The sequence below is a fragment of the Ochotona curzoniae genome, unplaced genomic scaffold (assembly GCF_017591425.1).
Source record: "Ochotona curzoniae isolate NIBS_2020 unplaced genomic scaffold, NIBS_Ocur_1.0 scaffold_4506, whole genome shotgun sequence".
Classification (NCBI taxonomy): Eukaryota; Metazoa; Chordata; class Mammalia; order Lagomorpha; family Ochotonidae; genus Ochotona; species Ochotona curzoniae.
The window spans coordinates 48950661-48977830 of NW_024467119.1; the positions used below are offsets into that span (position 1 = coordinate 48950661).

At 40.6% G+C, this 27170-nt stretch overlaps 1 protein-coding gene across 7 annotated transcripts in view; it reads right to left on the reverse strand.

The window, feature by feature from the left end:
* Positions 1 to 27170, reverse strand: part of ANK2 (ankyrin 2) — a 306741-nt gene that overhangs the window by 33376 nt on the left and 246195 nt on the right. For 6 of the 7 annotated variants that reach the window (XM_040966587.1, XM_040966586.1, XM_040966588.1 and 3 more), the window contains 10 exons: positions 16744 to 16968; positions 15159 to 15257; positions 14017 to 14171; positions 7606 to 7817; positions 6796 to 7000; positions 5832 to 5928; positions 4001 to 4229; positions 3134 to 3259; positions 2364 to 2486; positions 169 to 201 (listed from right to left, as the gene is read on the reverse strand). In XM_040966587.1, the coding sequence (XP_040822521.1) occupies positions 169 to 201; positions 2364 to 2486; positions 3134 to 3259; positions 4001 to 4229; positions 5832 to 5928; positions 6796 to 7000; positions 7606 to 7817; positions 14017 to 14171; positions 15159 to 15257; positions 16744 to 16968 (1504 nt within the window). The remainder of the gene's footprint in view (positions 1 to 168; positions 202 to 2363; positions 2487 to 3133; positions 3260 to 4000; positions 4230 to 5831; positions 5929 to 6795; positions 7001 to 7605; positions 7818 to 14016; positions 14172 to 15158; positions 15258 to 16743; positions 16969 to 27170) is intronic. The other variant, XM_040966592.1, reaches the window with a different exon arrangement.

The window sequence follows — 27170 nt, forward strand, 5'->3', positions numbered from 1 at the left end:
CTGGTTTCTAGGAAGAAAAAACAAACTCAGAGAGGTGGATAAATTTTATCTCCTGCATTACTGAATGCGACTGCCTGCCCTTTTGAAGAACATGGGTTAATCAAGTGCTCTTACGAGTGGTTATAGCAATGACACAATCATTAACCAGTGACATTGTCATGAAATTACCTCTTCCTCTGGTTCTTGATCTGACTCTGATTCCTGGTCGACCCAAGATGCCATGCAAGAAGGGGAAAAGAGAAGGGAGAGCAGAGATGATTTAGAAGAAAAGCTCAAAAGCCTGGCCATCGAACATCAGCTGGCATGTAAACATTCAGTACACTCTTTCTTACTAATGTTTACAGAAGACAGACAGAAAAAAATCAAAGAGGACTCATTTAAATACAAGTGTGTAGAGTCAAGAGCAAAAAGAGCCAAAGTTGTAAACACACTAATTTCAAAGCTTGCCAGCAGTCTCAAAGCTGAACACCTAATAAATTTGCCATCATCTGTTTATAGAAATGCGTATGATGGTATTCAACTCACTACAGATGTCTGTTGAAAATGTTAAAGCTAGAAGTCAACATTTGGTGAAAATATTTTCAATCCTCAGGCAATATTTAGGCAGCTTAGCAAAAATAAAGGGGTACTAAATTTCAAAGTGTACCTTGAAGTGCAATATTTGGCATATTGTTTTTAGTTTTCTGTTGCTAAATACAAAGTTGTCCTGGACCTTCATGGCATTTTAAATAATTGTTTCTGATGACTGTGGACATAGAAATAAGATGTAATAAAAATATACTGTTTTTTAATAGCGCGTTGGAAGCTCACCAGAATCGGACATAGTTCATTTACCTTAACGGATCACTCAGATGTCTTGTCCACAGAAGTACACATTTCTTTGTGATTTTTATTTGACATTCTCAGAATAACATGGATATATTCATTTTCATGAGAGTACCTCAAAAAGCCCATGAAAAATAAACTGAAAAGTTAAGCTTTAGTGTAACGAGATTTTGAAGTGTGTGTTTAGGGGTTTCGTAACAGATACTTTATGAACTTTTTGAAGCTCTCTTATATGGATGTTTCACTTTATTTTTGTCATTCTGTAACAATTTACAATGTCAAAATAACAAAATGGACTTTTTTCTGCATGATTATTTACAAGAACAATGAAGCAAAGCACATAATTTGACAAAGCCTGGTAGGTGAAAAACAAGTACATGAAGGTATTTATTTTCTGGCTCAAGATCGGAGCTTTTTATCTCTACTTCTCTTCCAGGTATCAGTGGGTCAGCTCCCGCTCCCTTCCGCACCTAGACCATTAACACTGGTAACCCTGCACCCACCCACGGTCTGACATAAGGAGCACCCTAGTAAAAATGTACATTGGTTAAAAAAATTTTAAGATAATTTTAAAAGGCGATTATGCACAATATTTAATTTATTCATTTGTCTTCCAGAGTATTCAAGGAATAAATGTAGAGAAGTTTGACTACAAAGCAATACCTGTGAACAGACTTTGGTTCATAAATTAATGATTTTTCCCTCATATTATTTTAGCTTTTTTTAAATTTATTTATGTCTAAGGCTGAGTTACAGATAGATGGGGACAGAGAGATAGGAAGGGTTTGCTCATCCTCTGGTTTCACTCTCTAAATGGCCTCAGTGTTTGGGGCTGGGCCAGGCTGAAGCCACAAGCCTGGAACTCCATCTAGGCCTCCCATGTTGTTGACAGGGATCCAAGTACTTGGGTCATCTTCCCCGGCTTCCCCAGGGAGCTAGATTAGTAGTGGAGCAGGCAGGAGTCCAACAAACACTCACGAGATGTTGGCATCACACACAGTGGCTTAACCCCACGTCACAATGCCAGCCCCTTTTGTTTCCAACAGTGTTTCAAAATTACTTTCAATAAATGGTGGTGATGTTTTACAGTAGTAATACTAAAACAATTGAAAAAATGGAAATTCTTAGGATAGGTTTTGAGAGCAACAGACAATTACTTTAGAAAAAATACAAAACATCATGAGACTCGTCAATTTAAGTCATGTATGACTCATCTATGAATCTGTCACAAGCAGAAGCCAGTGGACTCTAAGGTTTTGTCACGTCAAAAGCATCGGTAAAATCTCAAAAGAGCACATAAAAATAGTCAATCATTTCATTTTTAAAAATTAAGTCACAGAAATCAATTTTAAACTTCGAATTTTCTCATGCAAATGTATTTAATACAATATAAGGGCAAAAAGACTTATTTCCTTACTCAAGGGGAAGATTATAAATTTGAAAAGGAACCAGAAGTGACTGTTGTATGTGCATGTGTTCAGTAAAGGATCTGAAATAGTAAAAGAGCCAGAATTGGACTCAGTACATTTGTACAATACCTTTGTATAAACTGGCAGGGTGATGTTTAGGTTGCAAATAGCTTGATGCACCAGGCCTCTTGTGGATTTGGGCTCCTTCATAAATGATAGTCGTCCACAAGGCTCCTGAGTTGTATCACGTACCTTGAACAAGAACAACATACATGCTTCACCCACACTAATTATTTTAGTTAGATGATATTAGAAACAGGAAAACAAAATCCATTTGTGAATGTTGAAAAATGCTGAAAAAAGTCTTACTCTATTTTCTGTTTTCCTGCTATTATCTAAATGACCTTTAAAAAATCCTTCAGCCTTTTAATTTTATTTCTCACATAGTGAAGGTATACAGTATGGTCATTTGGTTTATGTCCACACTAGAAGTGATTAACACCATCAAGCTAAATCACATACCCATCGCCCATCTTAATTATACTCCTTTTTTGTGGAGTAAGGATACTTAAGAGTTCTCTTAAAATTTTTGAGTGCACAACACATTGTTATTAGTGATTTATCATGCTCTACATTAGAGTTCCCAAAGTTGAATTCAGCTTTTTAAAAATTGTATCAAAATAGGCATCACACAAACATTTATCATTTTTAAGTGTACTTTGCAGTGGCATGAGGCATATTCCAAAGGTAATGTGCTCATCACCATTATCTAGAAGTTCTCATCTTTCCAAACATAAACTGTAGCCATTAAACATTTCCCATTCCCATCTTTCCCTGGGACCTGGAGACCTTTATTCCATGTGAATAAAATGGATTGTAAAATTATATATCTACGTTACCTTGACAAAGAGAGGAAGTCTGTTTTCTTTGAAAGCAAAAAAACTGAATATATGATGTTGGCCACTCTTGGTTAATGGCACCAGGTTGCCAAAACAATCCACATATATGGGTTTTCCTTCTAATACCTTAATAAAAAAGAGAAATAAAATAGGGTACATTACAACTTATTATTTTTAAAAAGTGATTACAATACTTGGAATTTTAAGTTATTAAAATCAACGTGTAACAATTTTTAAATTGTCAATTGATATTATATCTTTAGCAAAGAAAGACTAGCACTTTCTATTCTTAATAGTAAAGGGAATTTTAAAGTACTTGGTGAGATTTAATTTCTCCTTTCTCATATGCACCACGATACCCCACGACTTCAGTACATATTGAAATCTAAAAGGTACATTGTACATTGCTATGAGTCAGATTACTTGACTCCAATATCAGTAGATCTATCATGAAAAATTCTGAAATAACAAAAAAGTAATACAGAAAAACATTAGCTATCCTACTTCGACTTGTACACAAAAGGATATAATTCCTAGTCTGTTTTCTGAACTGCTAAAAAATAAGAAGAGCAAGAAAAGCTAAAAACAACAAACTGGTATTGTCATGTACTTTGGGTTTATAAATAACTCATGATTTCTACTCCCAAAAATCTTTAAATATATCCTTTTGCTTCCTCAGATACATTGTGATCATCACTACAGTCTAAGTTCAAACTAACTAGAACTGTCTGATATAGGACCGTAACCTTCAAACTAATGAACATAGAAATGAATCTTTGTTTTTCATGACTCTATTACATTCTATTTAAAATATAACTTATTAATAAAGGTATTACAACAAAGCTTAGTTATTTTTTGACACAGTACCTCCACATCCCTGCTTCTGGCCACCTCAGCAAAGTTTTCTTGTTGTTCCAGGGTCTTGTCCACTTTATCATCAGTCATGCAGAAGCATCTCAACCTGGCTTCAATGGGGTCATGCGATTTGGCAAACACTACAAATTTGGCCATATAAGGTACACAGATAATTTCTCTATACACTTGTGAAGCAAAGGCAACAGATTCTTGGATCTGACGACAGTCTATGAGCCAGAACCTATAAGGGGAATTTAAAAAAAATCAATTATCCACAGTTGAAAGCATAGTACTAGAAATAAAAGCAGCACCTTCAACATGATCCAAGTAGTCATCATGTGGGTTTTGGAAAAAGAAGGAAAAAAGAAAGATTGTGAGAGAAAGATAAAAGGAAAGGGGAACAGCAGATAGCAGGAAAAATGGGAAGATAAATGGGAAGACAGAACAGTTTTATGAGATGAAACAGAATTGACAAGTTTTTAAGGTCAGCTGCTACATATGAGGCTACTTCAAAAATTAATGGAAAATATTAAAAGGTGAATTAGTTTGATGTAAAGTGTATGCAGAGTTGTTCCCCCATATTAAGTATTTTCCATGGATTTCTTGAAGATCCTTTTACCACAAATGCTTTTTAAAAATAGTATTTATTGTAGCATCTTTGTTTTCATATAAATATGGAAGCCTTTTTGTATGTCTTTAATTGCCCAATAAAAGTTGTATCTATACAGGGACTTTTTTTGCTTGATATAGCATATGAGACCTTCATTAAATAGTGATGTAAAGCAGTATTTTAGCATTCTTTCTGAATTCTAGACAATATGGATCATCATTGCTATCCCAGAAGACACCATCCATCTTTTGTCTTTGCATCTTTGCTCACCTTATTCTCTTTTCACTTTTATCTGCCACTAAAATTTTAACATATATCATACAAGTCACCTCTTCTTGGAAATGCTATCTACCACTGCTTTTGTCTGTGAACGCTTGTATATATTTCTAGTCTATAAATGCTGCTTCAGAACGTGTCATCCTCTGACGTTAGAATACAGATACATGATTGGCAGAAAGCAATGAAACACAGAACTGCAGTCTCAGTGCTTGAGCCCTGTGGCTGGAACAACAAATACACACCACCACTCCTGGTACTGCTGTGTATTGTTTTTCATTATCATTATGTGTTTTATAATCACTCTGAACCAGAATTTACATGTTTTAATCACCCTCAAGTTCATTTTTTTCATTTGTAAAATAGTTCCTCTTAGCCTACTTAAATCACAAATAAATATGAAGAAACTTCAGCTATTAGCCAAACATCACAAGAAATGGGAAGTAATATCAACACATTGAGTTAATATGTGCATAAGGAATAAAAACAGACACTTTCAGCATTTTAAAGAGGTGTAATACACAAATGGGTGATATGTAAGTGTGTTAAAGATAGTTAAGAAATGTTGACATTTTTAAGCCATTTAGCAAACTGATAAGGTTGCACTGTTTGTTATCCTTCTGTTGGGAGAGTAATTCAGACTATTTTGTTGACAAAGGAAAGTTATCATTCCTAAGGTGTTTGAGACTGGAAAAATAAGCAGCGGCACTAAAGCTAGTCAGAAATGTGTAGCCAAGTGAGATGGATCTGAAATGAAGGACTAATGCTTTGTTATCATTTTATCATTATTACATTTGCTCATGGGTCTAGCTTAAAATGTCTAAGTAAATGCCAACCATACTCAAAATTAAGCCAAAAACCACTTGCAGTGAATTAAGAACAAAAGACGAGACAGGCTTTTCAGAGGAAGGGGCACAATAGCATAGGGGGCTCTTCTGCACGGTGCAGAAACCATACCTGGCAGACACATTAGTTGTAAAGGAAACACATTCATTGACAAATGTTAATGGCGTAGTTCCTGTAATATCTTCCCACTGAGCAGGGGTGGTTCCACCTGAAATAATAGGATTGTTGAAAAAAAAATAGGCAAAACTCCAGACTCCAAACTATAAAACAAAGGCTTTATGGTTCTGGCTGTGTTCACCAGTATGATCCGGCCCATCCCTCAAAATGACACAGTGGAAACAAAATGACTAAAACAATGTGCTAAAAAAAAAAATGACACATTGAAAACAAACAGGAGACACTGCCTTTCAAGCAATGAGAGCCAGGGCAGTTAACTTCTTGCTGGGTGTTCTATTCTCTGCCTGGCATTCTGAAGCTTTCATTCTAATGGCCAGGCTCTGAAGATCATTTAGAATTGTGTTATTTCTAGATCCTTGGGCCAACTAAGGACCTAAATTCAGTTAATTATTAAAAAAACTTGACTTCTTTTCCAAAGTTAGTTCAATAGCTAAATGGCAGACATAACCAGTTCTAAGAATATAAGCAACTCCTTGGTTTGAATTACTGGGTATAATTATTTGCTGCTTTTTCACCCCAGTAGATAAAACATAATTTATTCAACAAAGGGGTTGAAGTTTAGACTTGGCTGTGAATCCGAATTTGCCAATTATTTTAGCATAACTTGAGTAAATTACTTCCCTTCTCAGCCTTGGTTTCCTTTCCAGCCAAATAGGGTTCAAGTTCTACCATAAAAATGACAATGAATATAGAATACTTTATAGATGGAAATACAAAAGTTCTGTAAATATGAGTTCATTTCCTTTCACCCTTGACCTCAATAGTTAATGAAAGTGCTTTTCTTGAAGAAATGCATATAGCCCCAGCAGGTACTTTATGACAAAGAGAATGGAGTGTGTGCAAGGATCCAAGTTTCTTATTTAAGAGCTCTCTACTAACCCAATCCTATGTGGCCTACCTGTTATGCTGCATAGTAATCTTAAGGTTGGTGCGTCTCCCCCAAAACCATTCAGCATGACATCACTTGAAGCTTTGGGGACAGGAATGGTCATTGTAATTGGCTTGTGGAATTTTCTTCTTCTGGGTTCCAAAGTGACGATAGGGCTGAAGGTAGCTTTGTTACCTAGTATCTTTTTAACCAGTTCAGAGTGCATAGGTTGAGCCTTTTCAAAGTAACAAAACATATTAAAATAAACAGTACGTTATTATATGTAATGTCAAATGTCTTACTTGAAGCATCACTCTACCTAACTATCCACTTGGTAGACTTTACATTTGACAGTCATAAGTTTAGCAGTGCAACTAAGCTCTCATAAAACTTTGTGGGACCTATGATCTCCAAAGAGAGCTTTTGTTCACTCAGGTAGAATGAATGCATTGTTGTTATTTTCATTTGAGCGCTTGGAAAGGACAAAGTGCTTCTATCACTCCCCAGTCGCCTGCTACAACCAGCGCTGGGCCAGGCTGAAGCTGGGAGCCAGGAAATAGAGGATCTCCCATGCATGTGGCAGAGAGCCAACTATGTGAGTCATCACCTCTGCTTCCCAGAGTAACACTAACAAGACTTTGGAACTCTTCATGGAGCTGGAATCCCAACTCAGGTTCTCCCTTGTGGAATGCTGTTAGCTTGAACAGTGGCTGAAACACTTTGCAAAATGCCACTCCCTGATTCATTGTTGTTTGATTTCTCATTTGGAAAACTAATTTGTAATCAGTGGACTGGAATCCAGGATAAGATCATTTGCATCTGTATCTGCCATGATCATACCTGCAGGCCCACACGGATCCGTTTGGTTAGAGCCCCCTCTGGGAAGACGGCCTGCACCTGGGGCACCACCGTGCTGCTCAGCACGCCTCCTTCTGGACCAATCAGATTGCTGTCCTGTTTGATGCGGGAGACCACGGCAAAGTACTGTGGGAAGTCACGGGTGATAATGCGGCAGATTCGCTTCTTTTCCAGGTCTTCAGGGCTATCCAGCACTGAGACAAGAAAGGACTTGTTTACATGTAGCACAAATTTCCTTCTGAAAGCATTTAGATAAACTCATCAGCAGCGTTTACCCTGAACACATGAGGTAGTTAAACTGTATGTATTGCACAACAGTTGAATCTAAAAAGCAAGTTTATCCTCACAAAGAAAAGAAATTGCAGTCTTTCAGGACCTGTCAGCATTTAGCATGCACATCTTCCTCCTTTGTGCAAAGTAGGACTTTCCAGGGCACTGTGAAAGATAAGTATCCTGCTCCAGATTCAGGATTGCAGAGCCGGCTTTGTAAATGAGAGGGTTGAGGGAAAACCTAAAATAACACGAACCTACTCTATTTTAGGTTTGTGTGACAGAGAGAAAATTAACTATGGCCATTTCTTTGCAAGTTTCAAGGTGAGCACAAAGACAAATTATTGTGGATTTAAAAAAATAACATGATCCTTTGAAGTCTCAGTTGGGCAGTGCAGAAATAAAAGCTGTTTGGAAAAGGCAAGGTTTGTGTTTATCCATTTAATTGATTTGGACACTGATTCTCAGAGAGACACATATATGAAAAGAGATCTCTTACTACCAATTCAGATATTCAATCTTCCTGTGATGCTATTAGTTATCGAATATATCATCATCAAATACCAGGAGGAGAAAATAATGGGCAGTACTTAAACTGCATTATTATAGAAATATAGGACAATGACAAAAAATCAGAGGGGCTTAAAACATATTAAATCCAAATGAGCTGCATCACTGAATTTGGAGGGATTGTGGATAGTTGTCCATTTATAGAAACCATTTATAATTCATTCTAGAGGCAGACATAGGGATGGTGTTTTTTCTTAACTACTAAGCATCATTACATAGCAAAAGTACCCAAAAGACCCAGGATCTGTTCATATGTAATTGAAGACAGATACACAGGCAAATATGAGCATAAGCGTAAGTTTCCAAATACAAGATAGACATGCACACATCTGAGTATTTTCTAGAGTGTCAACATGGTTTTCCTCCTGAATTCACCAAATATATCCAGAAATTAATGTACTCAGAGGGCAGAAACTTCATCCAGTTACTTGCAGGTTCTTCGTCCGTGGAAGAATGTCCCAGAAAGACAGTTCTGATCAGAGAGCTTGTTGTTTAAAATCTGACAACCAATCACACTTCCTTCTCCCTTGCTCACCATGTGCCCTCTCTCCTGCCTTCCTCAGCACGGCAGCCTTAACTGAGGCCACACCAATAAGGCCTTTGGATTGCTGACTGGAGCTTCTAAAACTCACTAAATAACCACCCCACCTCCCTTTTAAAGATTATTGCAGTCTTACAATGAACTTTTTACAAACATATAAAGTTATGAGTGGAGTCCATCCAAGGGCAAAATGGTAATACTCATGGTATTGTCAATTGTGGGGAGCTGTAGGGAGCCTGCATCCTACACCCTACACTGACGGCGCCAGACTGCCGCTTCCTCCTGTGCTAGACAAAACAAGCTACAGGAAGTCTGCTGTGATTGGCCCAGGGGTGCGTGGATGGCGCGTGGACAGCGCGTGATCTGTATGATGATTGGCCTGCCCACTGCGTGCACAGGTGACCTTTACTTTGATTGGCCGGGTTACCCAGCATATAAGGGAGCCAGAGAACTGGGGCGGAGGGAGAGAGCGCACTACGGAGAGAGCAGGAGAGAGCGCGCCTCGGAGAGAGCGGAGAGAGCGGAGAGAGCGGGAGAGAGAGCGCACCCCCGCGCGGGGGTGCACCCCCTCGCGGGGAGAGAGCGCACCCCCGCGCGGGGAGGGAGCACACCCCCGCGCGGGGAGGGAGCGCACCCCCGTGCGGGAAGAGAGCGCACCTCGGACGGAGAGAGCGCACCCCGCGGACGGAGAGAGCGCACCCCGCCGAGGGAGAGAGCGCGCACCTCGGGGAGAGAGCGCGCACCTCGGGGAGAGAGAGCGCACCTCGCGATGGTGTGGCTGCTGCGCGGCTGCACGGCGGCTGCCGCACGCCCACCGCGCGCCGGTTTTGCTGTGTCTTCTCCACAATAAAGGCTCCGCAAAGACAACAAGTGTCCGGGTTTGACTTGCTGGTCAAGGGACCCTGACATCTGGTGCCGTGACTCGGATCGGAACTACAGGTAAGCGAAGCGGGGAACGCGAAAGGGAGCTGAGCAGGGACTCAGGGAGCTGCGGAAGCAGGGAGCGCGAAACGGAGCTGAGCAGGGACTCAGGGAGCCGCGGAAGCGGGGAATTTGAAAAGGAGCTGAGCAGAGACTCAGGGAGCCGCCTTGAGCGGGAAGCGTACGCTAGGTTCGCGGGATAGCGACAAGAGTAAGCTTACCAGAAGTGGTAACAATATGGGAAATTCAAATTCTTCAGTACACATGCAGTGTTTACTGCAGAAGCTACTGAAGAGGAATGGAATGCCGGTAAAGGCACAGACAGTACTTCATTTTTGCAGATAGCACGGGTGACCCACCAGTGAACCCCAGCGCCCCTCCTTGGCCTGCGTGGCCGGAGAGGGGTGCGGGATTTGGCTGGCGGGACCTTGTGGAGCCCGGCCAGGTGTTCCCTGTTCATGAGGATCGGAACGCTGGGGCGGGCCCCCCATGGCCGCGGTTTTACCTCCCTCTTGATTTCAAAGTGATTAAGGATTTGAAAACAGCCGTCGATTCTTATGGTGTGCATGCCCCCTTTACAATCGCGCTGCTAGAACAGATTAGTTTTAATGCCCTGACCCCAGATGATTGGAAACAGTTGGCCAGAGCCACTCTCTCCCCTGGCCAATATCTGGTCTGGTGGGCCGCATACCGTGAACTGGCCATGAACCAGGCACAGCGTAACGCACAAGGTGGAAACAGGGAATGGAATGCCGATATGCTGCTGGGAGAGGGAGCTCGGGCAGGAAACAATAATCAACATGAGTATCCTGAACCAGTTTATGGCCAGATTCAACAAATAGGCCGTACTGCGTGGCGAGCTCTACAGAGTAAAGGGGACCTCCGTTTTTCCATCTCTAAAGTGACTCAGGGGTCTAACGAGCCCTATGCTGATTTTGTGAGTCGCCTCATGGAGGTAGCAGGAAAGCTTTTCCCCGATGTAGAGCAGGCTATGCCTCTGGTTAAGCAGCTGGCTTACGAGAATGCTAACAAATGGTGCCGTGAGGCCATCCGTCCCTGGAAACATAAAGATCTAGATACATGGATAAAGATTTGCAGGGATGTTCATGATCAAGTTATGTTAAATTTGGATGGCCGGTCTGCTGCCGAACGCCATGCCCTGGGTTGCGGCATTACTCAGGAACAAGTGATATGGAAGGATGTGTTAACTAAACAGTGGAAGGGCCCGCATCCGGTGTTAAGGCGGACGCGAGGTGCAGTTTGTGTTTTTCCGCAGGATGCAGAAGCCCCTGTGTGGATACCAGAGCGCCTAACGAGAGTGGTGAGAGCCTCTGTGCCGGACAACATCCAAGATGAAGCCCTGGACGCTCAGGCTGGTGATCCTGCTGGTAACACTGCTGCCTCCCGGAACACTGAGCCAACAGCTTCAACTATGGGCGATCGTGAAGGCATGGCCAGTGCCATTACTGGTGACCAATAACTCATCAATGCTGCCCCCATTCTTCAACACTGATGCGACTATTGGACTACTGGTGGTGCCCTTAGACAACACCACAGTGCCATCCACGAACCGGACAATTCAATTGCACGGATCGGTTTGTTTTCAAAGCCGGCCATGGACAAATGGGACCAGACTTTGCATTCTATTGGCGAACCAGACCATTGGACAATTTCGGAGGAACAGCTCAGGAAGATGGGCACATCTCCTGACGGGTCAGGTACCCCGCTTTTTTGCCAGCGCTCACAATGCGGGAACCATTTTGTGACTGGGAGTTTGTCAGCTCCTCCCTCGTTGTATGGGCCAATGGTCATGGCCGCCAGACTGGACTGACTGCCAGAGCACTGTCACCCTTGTAGGGTGGCTCCTGGCTTGAACTTGTCTAATCTGTTTCTGACTTATACTAATGACTGCGGAACCATGGACTAATTGATTGTTAAAGTGTTTATCCTTTGCTAAGCAGTGGGCTGGAATGATTGGTGTATGCATGCTTGTGATGATCTGAGAGCCTGGGCCATTCGCACTCTATGCAGACGCATTTCAGCAACAGCAGCAGCAACAGGTGCTATTACTGCAGGTTGTCATGGCCTTCACTAGACATGAATCCCCTGAGGAATGGCTTAACATGATGGACTGGTAGTCAAAGACGGGTAAGTATCCGGTAAGGCTCTACCAACCTAAGCCAGGCGCCACGAGCCAGGTGGTTAGCTGATGACGGGTAAGGAGAGCCTACTCCGGAACACCTAAGACAGGCACGGTCCCGTGATTAATAAAACAAAAAGGGGGAGCTGTGGGGAGCTGTAGGGAGCCTGCATCCTACACCCTACACTGACGGCGCCAGACTGCCGCTTCCTCCTGTGCTAGACAAAACAAGCTACAGGAAGTCTGCTGTGATTGGCCCAGGGGTGCGTGGATGGCGCGTGGACAGCGCGTGATCTGTATGATGATTGGCCTGCCCACTGCGTGCACAGGTGACCTTTACTTTGATTGGCCGGGTTACCCAGCATATAAGGGAGCCAGAGAACTGGGGCGGAGGGAGAGAGCGCACTACGGAGAGAGCAGGAGAGAGCGCGCCTCGGAGAGAGCGGAGAGAGCGGAGAGAGCGGGAGAGAGAGCGCACCCCCACGCGGGGGTGCACCCCCTCGCGGGGAGAGAGCGCACCCCCGCGCGGGGAGGGAGCACACCCCCGCGCGGGGAGGGAGCGCACCCCCGTGCGGGAAGAGAGCGCACCCCGCGGACGGAGAGAGCGCACCCCGCCGAGGGAGAGAGCGCGCACCTCGGGGAGAGAGCGCGCACCTCGGGGAGAGAGAGCGCACCTCGCGATGGTGTGGCTGCTGCGCGGCTGCACGGCGGCTGCCGCACGCCCGCCGCGCGCCGGTTTTGCTGTGTCTTCTCCACAATAAAGGCTCCGCAAAGACAACAAGTGTCCGGGTTTGACTTGCTGGTCAAGGGACCCTGACAGTCAATGACAGCTAAAACATCTCAAAAGAAAATAGTCTAACCCTAGGTTCTGCAGAGAAAAAGAAATGACATGGTTCCACAAGGTAGAAGCCCCTAAACATGGCAGAGTACAGGGCGTTTCAATGACTCCTGATTGTTTAATCGTAGCTGGAAGACACTAACCCATCTGTCTAGAGGACATGATCTTTTCCTTTGCTGACCACTGAAATAAGGGAAGCTGGGTTTCCTTCTTATTCAGACCTTGAAGTACTCCAGGAGGTGTGCCCAGGTTCCTCTCTCCTCTCCAGGAGCCACCTGCAGCTACTTCAAGGAGGCCTGGCAGACTGATAAACAGCAACCTCATACCTTGAATGTCCAGCTCTGTACAAAACTTGATGAACTCTTGACACTTACGCAAAGAATGATTTGTGTAGCTAATTATAATGAATGAGCCTCCTGGTATTAGAACTTATTTTTCTTTAAAACTTACAGGGCTTGAGAATATGTGACTTCCATCAAATCAAGCAGAGATGTTTCAATTTGTGGCTTACCTCCGCAAAGCAGATTTGAGATTTATGGAGATTATAGTTCTAAAGAAGAACTAAAATTCTCAACAAGAGATGTATGTAAGCCAACCCAATTACATCCCTGTTATAATTACAAGTAGAAGATTGAGCCAGCTTAATTTTTCTATCTCCCTAATAATAGAAAGTAAAAAAATAAATCTTATTTGCATTATCTTATCATATATTAATTAGGAGTAGATGTAAGTTTTCGAACAAAATAGTTTAATACTTTTAAAATCAATATTTAAAATGTACAACTTCTCATGTTAAGCATTTCAAAAATTATATTCAATTTATTTTATCAGAAAAACAGATTTGTATTCTATCTTGTAGTTTCAAAATGTTTACAGTAACATGGAAATGTGCAGTCTCTATTTAAAATAATGAAATATTTATTATTACAAAGGAGTCTGATTTTTTGAATGTTACAAAAATTAAAACCAGGCAAATGTATTGTGTTTTAACTTATGACAGGGACAAAACACACTGCCACTGTGATAAAATAACACAAGGAACCCCTGGGTCACAGGAAGTACATCACTTCCATGATTCTACTTTGAACTTCTTCTAAAATCCTCTAACGGTACCTTCGTCCATGCCGTTAAGGATCTCGTTGAGCTCGTCTTCGGTGTAGTCACAGAAATGCTCTTTCCAGCTGTCACCATTCTCACTGCGCAGGACCACCAGCTCCCTTTCCTTTCCTCGAAGGGCCGCAAAGTGAGGGATCTCCACGATCACAGGCCTGACACGGTAATGCAGAACACTTAGTGTGGATGGGAATCGACCAACAGCCGCACAAGCACCGCACTTGGTCTGTCGCAAAGTGACCTGGAATTCTTCTCTTTCTAGGGGCAGAGACAACAGGGGCTGTCCTCCAGAGCCCATTTAGCTAGCAGAGGGTCGTACCATGGCACTCTACCTCAAGAGCACCAAACCTCAAGTACATGCTGCTTCTTAAAGCCAAATGATGTTTCCCTCGGAGTGCATGTGGCATTCTGGAACTTCTCCTTTGATAAATGTCAGTATAACATGTTTAACCAAAAGAAACATACATGCATGTCTATGATGTGTGCCAATCTCCTACAACATTTTCTACAAGGTGCAAAATGACAAAGTAATCTAAGAGGAAAAATGGCTCATACATCGCATAACTTGATGTACTGTAAATGAGGAGATGTCAGAAAAGTTGACTATTTGTGCTAAAGAGCCATGCACTCATGTTTTTTGCTTACATCATCTTCAGTCAAGGAAACAATAGGCATGTGTACACACTGTGGCCCTAAGTGAGCCAAGTAGCAGGCAGCCTAGTTGTGTCCAATGCCTATTATGTTCAGAATCCAGAACATGCACCATCCTATCAGTTTTAGGTCAGATTCATCCTCTACTTATGTAGAGGCTTTTAATTTTGGGTCCAGGTTGCTTTGATACAGACGCCAAATTCATCATAACAACACAGTAACTAGCACATAGTACAACTAGGCAGATCTCATGCTTAAACAAAAATGAAGATCACAGAACTTTAAAGGGAAAAGATATAAAAACATCACTCAAAAATAAAAGTCACATACCACAAGGGTCAGAAATGGTCCACTAAAGATAGGTTATACAGAATTTAAATAATAGAGAGGGACATGTCATGGGCACAATGACAAAAAGAGAAATCATATTGCAGAAGAAGGAGAAGAATGGGGGGCCAGCAGCCATCAATTTGTTTTTAAGTCACTCCTACCCAAGGAATTTGGTTCCAGGAGGCCCCAGCTGAAGGATGCGGCTGACCAAACTTTCTCCCTCATTAAGTGGGGGAGGAGCCGTTGGCAGGTGAAGTTTACTGAGTACATCCAAAGCAGCAGTGAAAGAAAGAACATAAGTAAGCTTCAGGTGTTGTTTTCCACAGAACCCCAGCATCACCAGCTGATCCACAGGGTGAACTTTGGTTTCACACTGCGTTTGGTTCTGCCCCCTCCATTGGTCACTAAGAGCAAGGAAGCGAGACCCAGAGTGGACAATGGAGGCACGTCTGTGCAAGGAGTGCACTGGGCTGTCACAGCTGTCCCTATTTAGTTCACCGCCAGGGCACTAGCCAAAAAAGAAAAAAAAAATGTATGTATCTATATATGCTGTTGGGAATATAATGAAAACTCTGCACAGTACAGAGACCAGATGTTTTCATGGATATTCCCCCCGAGTAGATTCGAAGATTATTAAAAAGCCTAACGACCTGGGCATAAGGGAAAAAGGGTCTGACACAAAATTGAAGACGAATCATTGTAGAATTATTCCAGCCCTCATGGCATTTTCTGATGCAACCCAGAACTTCACAGGCTCCTGCTACTACTCTGGTCTGTCTGCTAGGAGGACATCAGAAGGGGTTTCTCTTAATGGGGAAATACACGCACGCACACACCCTTTTCAGGTGCTAAAGCGATTTGGAGCAACCTGTTAATTGTTTGCTTCAAATCACAGGCTTTAGAACACTTCTTGAGTTCTAAAGTAAGTCATCTCCCCAGTGTGACACTGAGCAAGAATTCAAGAAGAATACTATTTCTTTCCCCAGTTTTCCAGGACCAAAACTTGATATGACAAGACTTAAATACAATTGATTTGTTTCAAAATGTTTTGAAACTTGTTACCCTCCAAAACTTCATCCTTTTTGTCAGTTTTCAGAGCTTGCTATTCATTTTTTTTTTTTTTTGGCACCTTGAGATGCCACTTAGCATAATAGCAGCCATCCAAACAAACAGAAGAAGAAATGCTGATTTCTGCTCAAAATTGCTAGAATGAGCATGGCAAAAGTTCACTTTGATGTTTTCATTTTGAATGAAAACTGACTAACCAGTGCCAGTACAATTAGAAAGCTCTAGGTAGCAATTTTGATAACAGAGAAAACAAATCACATAGACCAATTTTTTGATATTTGATAAAGACAACACTAGTTTCCAAAGTGGAGATAATGATTCTGTTTCACATGAGACCGTAAACATTTGGAATACAGAATTTACATTTTTAAGTTCAGATAAGAAGGACATACCTACCACCAGCTAAACAGAATTATTCCTATTGGAATCTGGCAATTGTTATATCCATAGAGCAAAGGGTAACACTCAACCTGGGTGTTCAACTCACTAATGCCTTAAAATAAGAGGCACATAAGTGGAGTCAAACATCAAGGTACTATGTCCAATTTGTAAAATTTCACAGGAGCCAATCTTCTTCCAACATGCTCTGACATACCTGTTTGCTTTCCATCCTACTGCTGTCATGTGGAGCACACAAGCTCCTCAAGACTAAGCGGGAGGCTTATCAGAAACCCTTACCCAAGGAACTGAGCACCAGAAGGTCCGACTTCGATCAGGCGACTGGCCAGGCCTTCTCCTTCCACCATCGGGGGCATTGTTGCCAGTCTATGGCGCTTGACCAGTCGACAGGTGACACGGGTTGGAGCGGTACATTTCCGAGGAGGGATAATGATTCGGAGCCCATTGTGTCTACATCCTCGCATAGCACCACCTCGGGCATCCACCATAAAACTAACCAGGAAACTACAAATTGAAACAGAAGATCAGATAGATTCTGAAGTAATGGAGTAAGACAAACAAGCTTTGCTAAGTTAGTGTTTTTCATATTACTTTTATAAGGCAGTTTTTTTTTTTTAATGTATGGTACCAAAAAAAGTTTTCAATTATTTTACTTATACCAATGCCCTTATTTTTGTTTCATTGTGATTTTAATTTCTGCATTATTTTCATTTGTAACCCAAGAAGAATTCTAATTTTGATATGGTGCTATTAAGCATAAACTATAAATTTAAAATGTCCAATTGATTTTGAATGAATGTGGAGTGAAACAGTATACACAGCACTAGCAAACCTTCCTTTTGTTGTAAATGCAAAGATTTAAGGTTCTTTGCAGGTGTCTCCTAAAAACTCCACCTGTTGATGCAGTGTCAGGATAGAGCTATGGGAAAGGAGCATTTAACTTGTTCAGCTCATTTTAACATAACTTCATTACTTAAAAAAACTTCAAAAATCTCTGAAGATCAGATTTATGATATGGATCCTGCTTTAATAAGAGGGTAGACTGGATACTAACAGAATCCCCCTCACTGTTTCTGAAGTGAAATGTCAGTAATCAGAATTCTTGGTTCTTGCCCATAATTTCCCCCATTTGTTAGTCATCACACTCTTTAAAAGACCCTCAGACACTTACTTTGTCAAAGGGCAACAGCTAAAGAGCATGACTGTGGTTCACATATACACAAAGACACACACAAGCTGTATGCACATTCCTGACAGATTACAGTCAAGTCCTTTGCCATCCTGCAAGACCTATATATCACAATGGGGAGGGGAAAGTAATACACAGGACGATATAGGATCTACTTATAACCTAGGGAGACCAGAACCATCCCAGATTGACCACACCTGGATTCTAGCTACAGTAACATTTAAAATATTGGAAAGGTATTTCATCAAAGTAAATCATGGGATAGAAACACAAAACATTGTATTATCTTCAGAAATTTTTTAAAAAGCATTTTTAGCATCTTTAGGGCATATTAAGCATGCTATTATACAGAATCTTAGTAGTAAGATGCTAGTAATAGAAATGGGTGTTAAAGGGCCCAAGTGCCTGTCTGAAGTGCATACATGCAGGATGGGACCATGAGAAGAGGAGCCACAGTCCTTCCCACAAGCAGCAGCCAGGCTAGTCCTATCATTCACGCCCAGCCTTTCAGGAAGGGGAGAAAACTGATGAATACAACCAGCAATTCACTACTGAAGCAGGGATTTTATTCCCTTCCTCTTTATCAAAACACAATGAGAAAATTTTAGTTGTTCTTCGTATTCCTAATCTTCAATAGGAATTCCTAATTATTATTATTATTTTTTTACTTTTTAATGTAGTATTGCCCAAGACAATGACAGGACGGGTCAACACTTCTAGATGCACATCATGATTTCCTTTTCTTTATTATTCTTTCTTAAGAATGATGTTTATATTGATCTCTGTTTTTAAAGAAGCAGAAAAATCTACTTTTCAATTATGCCACCAAAGCCATAGCAATATTTGTGATAATTTGTAATTAATATAATGATTTATTTGATTTTTGAATATTTTGATTAATACCTCAACTGGTGAATAGAACAGGGCTCAAACTAGTTAAGATATTATTATACACCTGCTTCAAATGATCAGTTCTCATTCTATTTGTTCTTTTTGAAGGCATTTAAGAAGCGTCTACACTCATGTGATCCGTTGCTGCATTTCCAAAATAATTATGTTCCAGTGGCAGCTTGTGGCTTATACTATGTCAAGTCTCCACCTAGAAGAATATGTAGATCTTTGGGTGGTTCTTTTGCTAAAGAGCATCATGAGGTAGCTGTGTTCACAACTGTGACAATGTTTGAGTAACTCCATGTTAGATTACTTCCCCACACTGTTCTTTGGCAGCCTTCCTTTTGTTCTCTCTTGCTCTTTTATTTTCAAATAATATCTATCACCTATTAAGTGTCAGGTACTTTGGGTGACTGAGAGCACAGAAAATAAAGACACAACTGTTGCTGCCAACAGTTTCATAGTTTACATCTCACATGTTGCAGATGGTTTCATCATTACTTGAAATTCCTTGCCTTCTAGGTAAATGAGAAACCAACTATAATCACAAATAGAAATAATCGATATGCCATGCTGGGGTCCGTGCAGTAGATGTGGGGAACATGAGGGGGTGAAGAGTGTTCCATTGCAGGCAGGGCCGCGAGGAACTTCCCGCTGATCGGCGGGGTCCATCCAGCGGATGTCTCTACAACCACCTGAATGCAACTCCATCTTCTTTTGCATGGACACTGGACCGCCCTGCGGAAGAATTCTAATCCATCCTGACATTTGCTACTGCGAGGTTAACCTTTTGCTCAGCCTGAACTTGGAGGTCAATGTCTTGCAAATGGGGCCTTTTGTCATTCCTATTATCTTAACTGTCCCCATTGAACCTATGCTAATCAAGGGACCTGTATTTAGGCTTTCATTCTTTCCTTGACCTTTAAGTTCTCCTTTTCTTTGTGATACAAGAATGAGTTGTAGGATAAGAATCCTAGCAGGAACTTCTATTGTTTCTAAGTAAAACTAAAGGCAGAATTATTCTTAGAAATATCCATTTGTTAATGACGTAAAAAGTCTGAGCCAGAATTTGACTGATTTTGTATAAATAAAGCGGACAGCTTTCCTGCATTGTCCATTATGATCATGAAGTCCTAGTGGTCCGTCTCTTTCTTTCCTCTTTGCGCCTCATCCACGCACCCTTCGCGAGTTCCGAACTCAGCTGGAGCTGGACTCCGGCAAGTGGCGCCCAACGTGGGGCTCGACGAAGGTAAGTCTTTTCTTTCTCTTTTCGGCGTGGATAGGACTTCACCCAGGGTGCTGCAGGCCCCCTGACAGAAGGTCAGGTTAGGAGGGGTGAATAGTCAGAACATTTCTTGAGAAGTTTTGTACCCTCTGTTACTATAAAGTTAAAATGAGGCAGAGTGCATCCAGCGACAGAAGCCTGTACGCTGATATTAAGCATACTTTACAAAAGAAAGGAGTAAAGGTTAGCAAAAAACAGCTTTCAGAATTTTTGCAGTTTATATGGACAATAAGTCCCTGGTTCCCAGAGGAGGGAACTCTGGGTTTACGAATATGGGAGCAGGTAGGGAATGATATGAAGAGGTGGTATCAGATCCATGGGGCGGCTGCCATGCCTTCCTCAGCGCATGGTACTTGGACAATAGTGAGACAAGCTTTAGATACAGGGACAGATGCGTTTGCCCCATCTTCCCCGACACTGCTCCACCCCAGGAGCACACTCCTTTGATTAAATGGAAAAAGGGAGGCTCAGGCTCTACTTATGGCTCAATGGAAAGGACCCAATTTCCTCTTAACTTTTGGGGGAGGGAAATGCTTTCATTTTTCCACAGGTCATGGATTTGTTGACGTGGATTCCAGTTTACATTTCCACCCACTTGCCATTTCACAGCTGCAAGCATCCTCTACAGAAGTCCCTCCTGCCCAGCAATTTTAGGGTTAAACTCTCTTCTCTCCAGCAGGTACAATCACTCCCTGACCTCCTCCCCCTCCGCTCTGTTAGGATACTAAGCCCACAGGTGCCTTTTCTCCAGCATGTTTTACCTTTTTTCCCTTTGTCAAGCCTGGTACCCCCAATCTTTTTTAGCCAAGAGCAGAGTGGTAGGAGATAAACTAAACTGGGTCCACAGAAGAATACCTAGCCTCTTGTACTTTATAAAGCAATGTTTTTTTCATAATTAACATCTCTCTTTTAACTCTAGTAAGTTTTTATTTTGAATTTTTGAATTTTATGAATATAACTCTTAGGGTATTGTTTAAGGCATTCCTTTAAAGGTGTAACATTTACACCAAACATAAACTGGAATCAAAGTAACACCTAATCCACTGTTAAATTTTTTCCAGGTATGGGATGCACCCATGCTTTTATCTGCTAGTCTTTATATTTAGATATATCATTTTAAAACTGTTTGCAGCGTTTTCTAAAATGTTCATTGCTTTATGGAATTAAAATCTGATCTTCTGGTATAACAACAAAGTTTTAAAAGCACATATTATTATAACATCTCCTGTTAATTGGTTTTTTTTTTTTTTAAATCTAATTAACGATTAAATCTTTCTAGTTGGCTCCAGTGAACTCCAGACCTGGCTTTGTTGAAGTGTCTCAGAATATAAGATTCTATGTTGAAGTGATCTTTGTGTTTTCTGCCTTTCAGTATGTTCACATTGCTTCAGATTGATAAAAGTTATGTACTTATTTTATAGGTATTTAAAATAATCACTTAATGCCAATAATTACATCTCATCTATATTGTGTTTTATAAAGAGATTCTATTTCAATTAGATATTATAAATCTTGACATCCTTGATACACATTTTAAAAATTTGAAAGTTTTATTTAGTAGATACCACTGAGTAGGCATTAAAGATACTGTGAGATGCTAAGTGGAACATAATTCTGTCATATCAAAATACTATTACTATAAAAAAAAAATTTTTTTTTTACAGAAGACTAATTCAAATTTCTGCATTTCCAAAAGTTCCAGGACAGGTAATGCTTAACAACAAAAAAGCCAGATAAGAATAAATGTTTACAGTTTTGCAAATATGTCTAGGCTGCTGACTGTATATCTCTTGGGTTAATCTATATTGCTAAGATAACTAAAATCAGGGTCTTCAATAATGACCAATTTTTTTCTCTCAGGGCTTTAACTCAGACTGAGTTATCATTGTTGACTTCTCACTTACTAATTTTAATGGGTACTGCTATCACTAAGCTTGGTTTATAAAGGCGCCTTAATAAATTCTAAATTTATCTGACATGATTTTTCTTGCAGTCTGCAACATTTTAGAGGCCTCAGTCAGAGGGTAGTAGCCATCCTGTGTTCTGGAGCCTGGCTCTGTAGTCTGGGGAGGCCACCGTGATGATTTACACGGCCCCACTGCCAGTCCTGGCTTCCTGGCTCGCAGGATTTGCACTGACCTCTGCCTATGTACAAGTACCAACTTTGCTTGTTTTGAGTACTCATCTAGGACTCAAGAGAGCTGGATACAACACAACTTCTTGAGTCAGGGTCCATATGAGACCCTCATTAGCTATTTAAAATTGAATGAGTGTGGTGGCCACCTATGTCTGTCTTGCTGTATGTCTTTTTGTTAAAATTGTTTGAAATTTTACTCTTACAGTCCTCTATTGTTAAAAAAAAAAAAAAAAAAGGAGGAGTGAGTGAATGTGTGTGTGTGTTTTACTGTTTGGTCTCAATGTTCCTTGAGATCAGATGAGAAACCATCTGAATAACCATGCAAACTTATTATACTACAAACAACAGGTTATTCTAACCAATTTATAATTTCAAAATGTCTAAGATCTTAGATCATCACTGAAACTACTTTGTTGTGCTGTCCTAAGCTAATATTGTTTTTTGGCTCACATAATTTAAGCCTCAGACTGTCATTGAAAATGTTTCAAGTCATCCATATGTTTGTGCTCAAGTTCACTTAATAACCAGGTTACTCATGGTATATTCTCACTGCCTTTTCAATGTATTATTTAAGCCAGTATCTTTATTTTAAAATTTATTTTCTAAAACTGTTTTTTAATAGTTTTCACCTGATATTGTTACTAAGCGTGATTAGCTTTCTGTTCACTTCTCTTCTACTTCATCTCTAAAAACCCCAAAAGGCTTCTCAAAATATACAGGTATATCTCCAGAATTTATATAGGTTTGGCTAACTTTATAAATCTGACATCCCAAAGACTTCCTCTACAGACCACTTTCCCAGAGGCCTAGAGGAAGAGTAGTGACCTAGCTACCAGGAGGAACCCTGGTGCTATCTCTCCTTCCTGCTTGCCTCTGGCCAAAACAACAGAGTTTCACTAGTCTCAGTGCTACCCTTGCTGAGGTCAATGGACACTTCCACCTGGAACTGTTTTTAAAGGCCAAGTATGAGCAGAAGATCAACACCTGCCACGAGGACACGTCACGTGTACATCTGCTGACCACCTCAACCACCGAAGACATCCCCGCGCAGGACTCAAGCTACTTCCAAAAGGACTGCTGATAAGTAACATTCCTCCCTTACAAGATGGAGCCTTAAGCTCCCTCTCGCTTTTCTGAGATGGCTCTGTATACACTGTAACTTGTACAAAGTGTATTGTCACTAATTGTCTTAATTGTTCCCTGAAACCTGGTACTTTTGGTGTCTTGAGAAGACCCTCATATGTAATGTTACCTGAAAATTTGACTGAACCATGGTATGACGATGTTGATCTTTATGCTTTGGAATTGTTTTCAACAACTTTGTCCATCCTTGTATGTTATGTTTGGGTCTCACTGCATTTGTTAACCTTATTGGACCTCTTACAGCTGGTGCAATAAGTTCGTAGGAAAGTATTGATCAATTTGGAGGCCAAGATTGGTGCATTAGAAGAAGCAGATATTTATATTGGCAATGAAACTTAACGTTTAAAAACCAGATTTGGTACCACTTGCCATAGTAATTACAAATGGATTTGTGTCACTCCTCTTCCTTATAATGACTCGCATATCCCTTGGAGTAATGTTCAGACTCATCTCCAAGGTGTATGGAATGACACATCTACTAGCCTTAGCATTCAGGAATTACATGCTCAGATTTCTGCCATCTCACTCTCGCCTTCAGGCTCTCTCTGCTGGAAGTGTTACTAATCAATTCTTACAATCTCTTTCATCTTTTATTTCTGATAAGACCTCCTACTCATTTTTTTTTTAGGAATAACACTAATTGTTCTCCTTTTTGTATTGTTTTTTGGCCCAGTCATCTTCCGACGTTTGAGCTCCATGATTCAAGTCACTCGCAGAGAACTCCGCACCCTCCAACTTAATAATAAGAGAGGGGGAGATGCTGGGGTCCGTGCAGTAGATGTGGGGAACATGAGGGGGTGAAGAGTGTTCCATTGCAGGCAGGGCCGCGAGGAACTTCCCGCTGATCGGCGGGGTCCATCCAGCGGATGTCTCTACAACCACCTGAATGCAACTCCATCTTCTTTTGCATGGACACTGGACCGCCCTGCGGAAGAATTCTAATCCATCCTGACATTTGCTACTGCGAGGTTAACCTTTTGCTCAGCCTGAACTTGGAGGTCAATGTCTTGCAAATGGGGCCTTTTGTCATTCCTATTATCTTAACTGTCCCCATTGAACCTATGCTAATCAAGGGACCTGTATTTAGGCTTTCATTCTTTCCTTGACCTTTAAGTTCTCCTTTTCTTTGTGATACAAGAATGAGTTGTAGGATAAGAATCCTAGCAGGAACTTCTATTGTTTCTAAGTAAAACTAAAGGCAGAATTATTCTTAGAAATATCCATTTGTTAATGACGTAAAAAGTCTGAGCCAGAATTTGACTGATTTTGTATAAATAAAGCGGACAGCTTTCCTGCATTGTCCATTATGATCATGAAGTCCTAGTGGTCCGTCTCTTTCTTTCCTCTTTGCGCCTCATCCACGCACCCTTCGCGAGTTCCGAACTCAGCTGGAGCTGGACTCCGGCAATGCCACACTGGCAATGTGCATGTTTTCCATATTTCTTTCTAGGTTCCCTAGAGCCAACACAGTAAAGTTGGAAGACTTAGAAGGTAGACAACAAGTAATTGCCAAATAGGCAAATGAAAGAAAAAGTTTAATGGCCAAGTTGTGAGAAACTAGATGTACTGGTATCAAAAAGATAAGTTAAAGTAGGCTCCTACTAGTTTAATCTTTTGTTTTCTGGGCAATCAGTCCAGTCAGAACTCATCCAAATCACATCATTCAGATGGAGCAAAGCAGCACGGAAGCACGTTCCCTGATGTTAAACAGTCTGCTATGGGGTGATTCCTGTTCTCCAATGAGAGACCTGATGAACTGCTTTCCTTTGATAGAGGCTTAACAGAAAATGAAGATAAGTAAAAATCTGACAGTTTAAATCTGGCAAAATAATTTTATTAGGAGTGTAAATTACCTAAAGAAAAATATCACAGACAGGGAAATCAAAATAACGGTAGTTAAGACTGAAGCTGGACATAGACATGTCTATGCATAAGTGTATTTATGTCCCTGCAGATAAGTAATGTAACAAAATACAATGCAAATTGGTTAAGGTGTCCATAAAAATATTCAGAGGAAAAAAGGCTATTTCTAAAGAAAATGAGTCTTTGTATTTTTATCAACTAAAAGAAGTAACACAAGAAAAAAATGACAAACCCTGGTGAGGGAATACTCTTTAGACAGAGAAGAAATTAAAAAGAAAGGTAACAAGAAAGAAAAGATCAGGAGACATGGATGAGCTAAAATATCAACAGTAAAAATGAACAAAAAATGTTTTATAAACCTAGATAGAAAACATTATAAATTAATCAGACTCAAATCATGTAGTTGCCAAAAATCTAAGAGAAATGCTCAATTTTGAAATTGCATACTTAAGAAGTCTTTAAGTCAGAAGGAACAGGAGAAACAATGACCCAAGTTGATGCTAATCACATAAAAGTCATATAATAACTTACTTTATCTCAAGTTTAAAATATGAACTAGGTGAGTACCTGAGTATTTCCTTTAAAAAAGTAACCAAATATCAAAAAATGCCACTGCTTGGATAGGTAGTGAATTAAGGATGAGTTATTTTGGGATACACAAAATAATGGCAAAAAGCAAATTGTAAGACACTTTTCACTTTCACATGCCCTAGGAAAGAAAGAAATTGGAAGGCGCCATTCACATACTCAAGTCAACTGAGTAAGTATGGTTTTTTCCATGTTTTCAGGGGCTTGAAAGTAGAACAAGATAATGCTTGTAAATAGTCATAGTAAAAGAAGTATAGTTAGAATATACAATGAAACATGTATACAGGAGATCCTATGAGGAGTGAAGCTCAGCTCTGCTACCTGTCAACTTTAACATCGAAGCCTCGCCTGCCACTGAGGGATAATGCTGCTATGGGTAACAGAATTGTTGCCTAAAAACTATGGTGAGAAGTTAAATCAAATAGGTAAAGCAAATAGGACCAAAAAAAAAAAAAAAAAAAAGACCTGTTCTCCTCATCTTCCTTTCCCTACACTTATAAAATTTTACATATTTTGAATGTCTTCAGAATTTATAGCACAGTATAATCATCTACCTAAAATAATAAATGCAGGAATTAACATTTACTGAGTACTATGCTGACCCTGGAACTATGCCACATGGTTTAATACGGTGCAGGAGTTTTTGATTGGTTTATCAAATTTACTATTTAAATGAGATATATGAAAATGCTATGATCACCGAGCATACCATAATACAGCAAGGACTGTCCTTCTTCCTGAGTTTAAATCTGCCTGATCTGAAATCATGTAACAGATTTAAGTTTTAGTTTTTCTCCTTCACTAAAATAAACTCCAAGTTGCCTCCTGGTCTTAACAAGCTATGTGTAATTTACTGTTAGCTGGGTTATGATTCTACTTAAATGTAGGATTTCAGGTGCTCTGGAAGAATTCCTTTAAAAAAGAAACTGCTATTTCTCTAAAAAAAAAAAAAAAGATACACAATGTTTTCCTCCATGGTTAAAATAACTATTTTGCTGTAAATAGTACACACATGTTACTAAATATTGACTTAAGACAACACAGACAAAAATACGTAATGTAACACACTGGAAATCTTTAATTATATATCTTACCCTTCAAATGAAACTCAGCAACCGTGCAAAGTAGGAACTTACTGAAATCTTCTAAATTGTGAAATAACACTTATCACAACTTAAACGATTAAAAGCAAAAGCAATCCACCATTATTATGCAGATGACTTGCCTACAATTTGATTAGCTAAACGTGGACATGCTTCAGAGGAGGCAACATAAAAAACAGGGTTGGATTTTTTGAGACCACACCCTTGATCCCGAGGTTACAGTTCCTTAGTTTTACTTTTAATTCATTCAGGGCCATGGAGTGGGGTCAGGGAGGAGGTTGCAGCATTCAGAGTTAGTTACTGGGTGGAAGAACAGGAAAACAAAATCTTCAGGGTGCTTCAGTGATCCGCACATACATAGCGAGAGGGCCTCCAATGCCACGGGATTTCTGAGGGACTGTGCAGGAAACCACACCAATGAGCTCTTTTCTCCTCCGTAACCCCTGAATCCCTTCCAAATTCTCCAGATTTTATTGATGGAACATGGCTTTGATAAGGTGCCTCAAA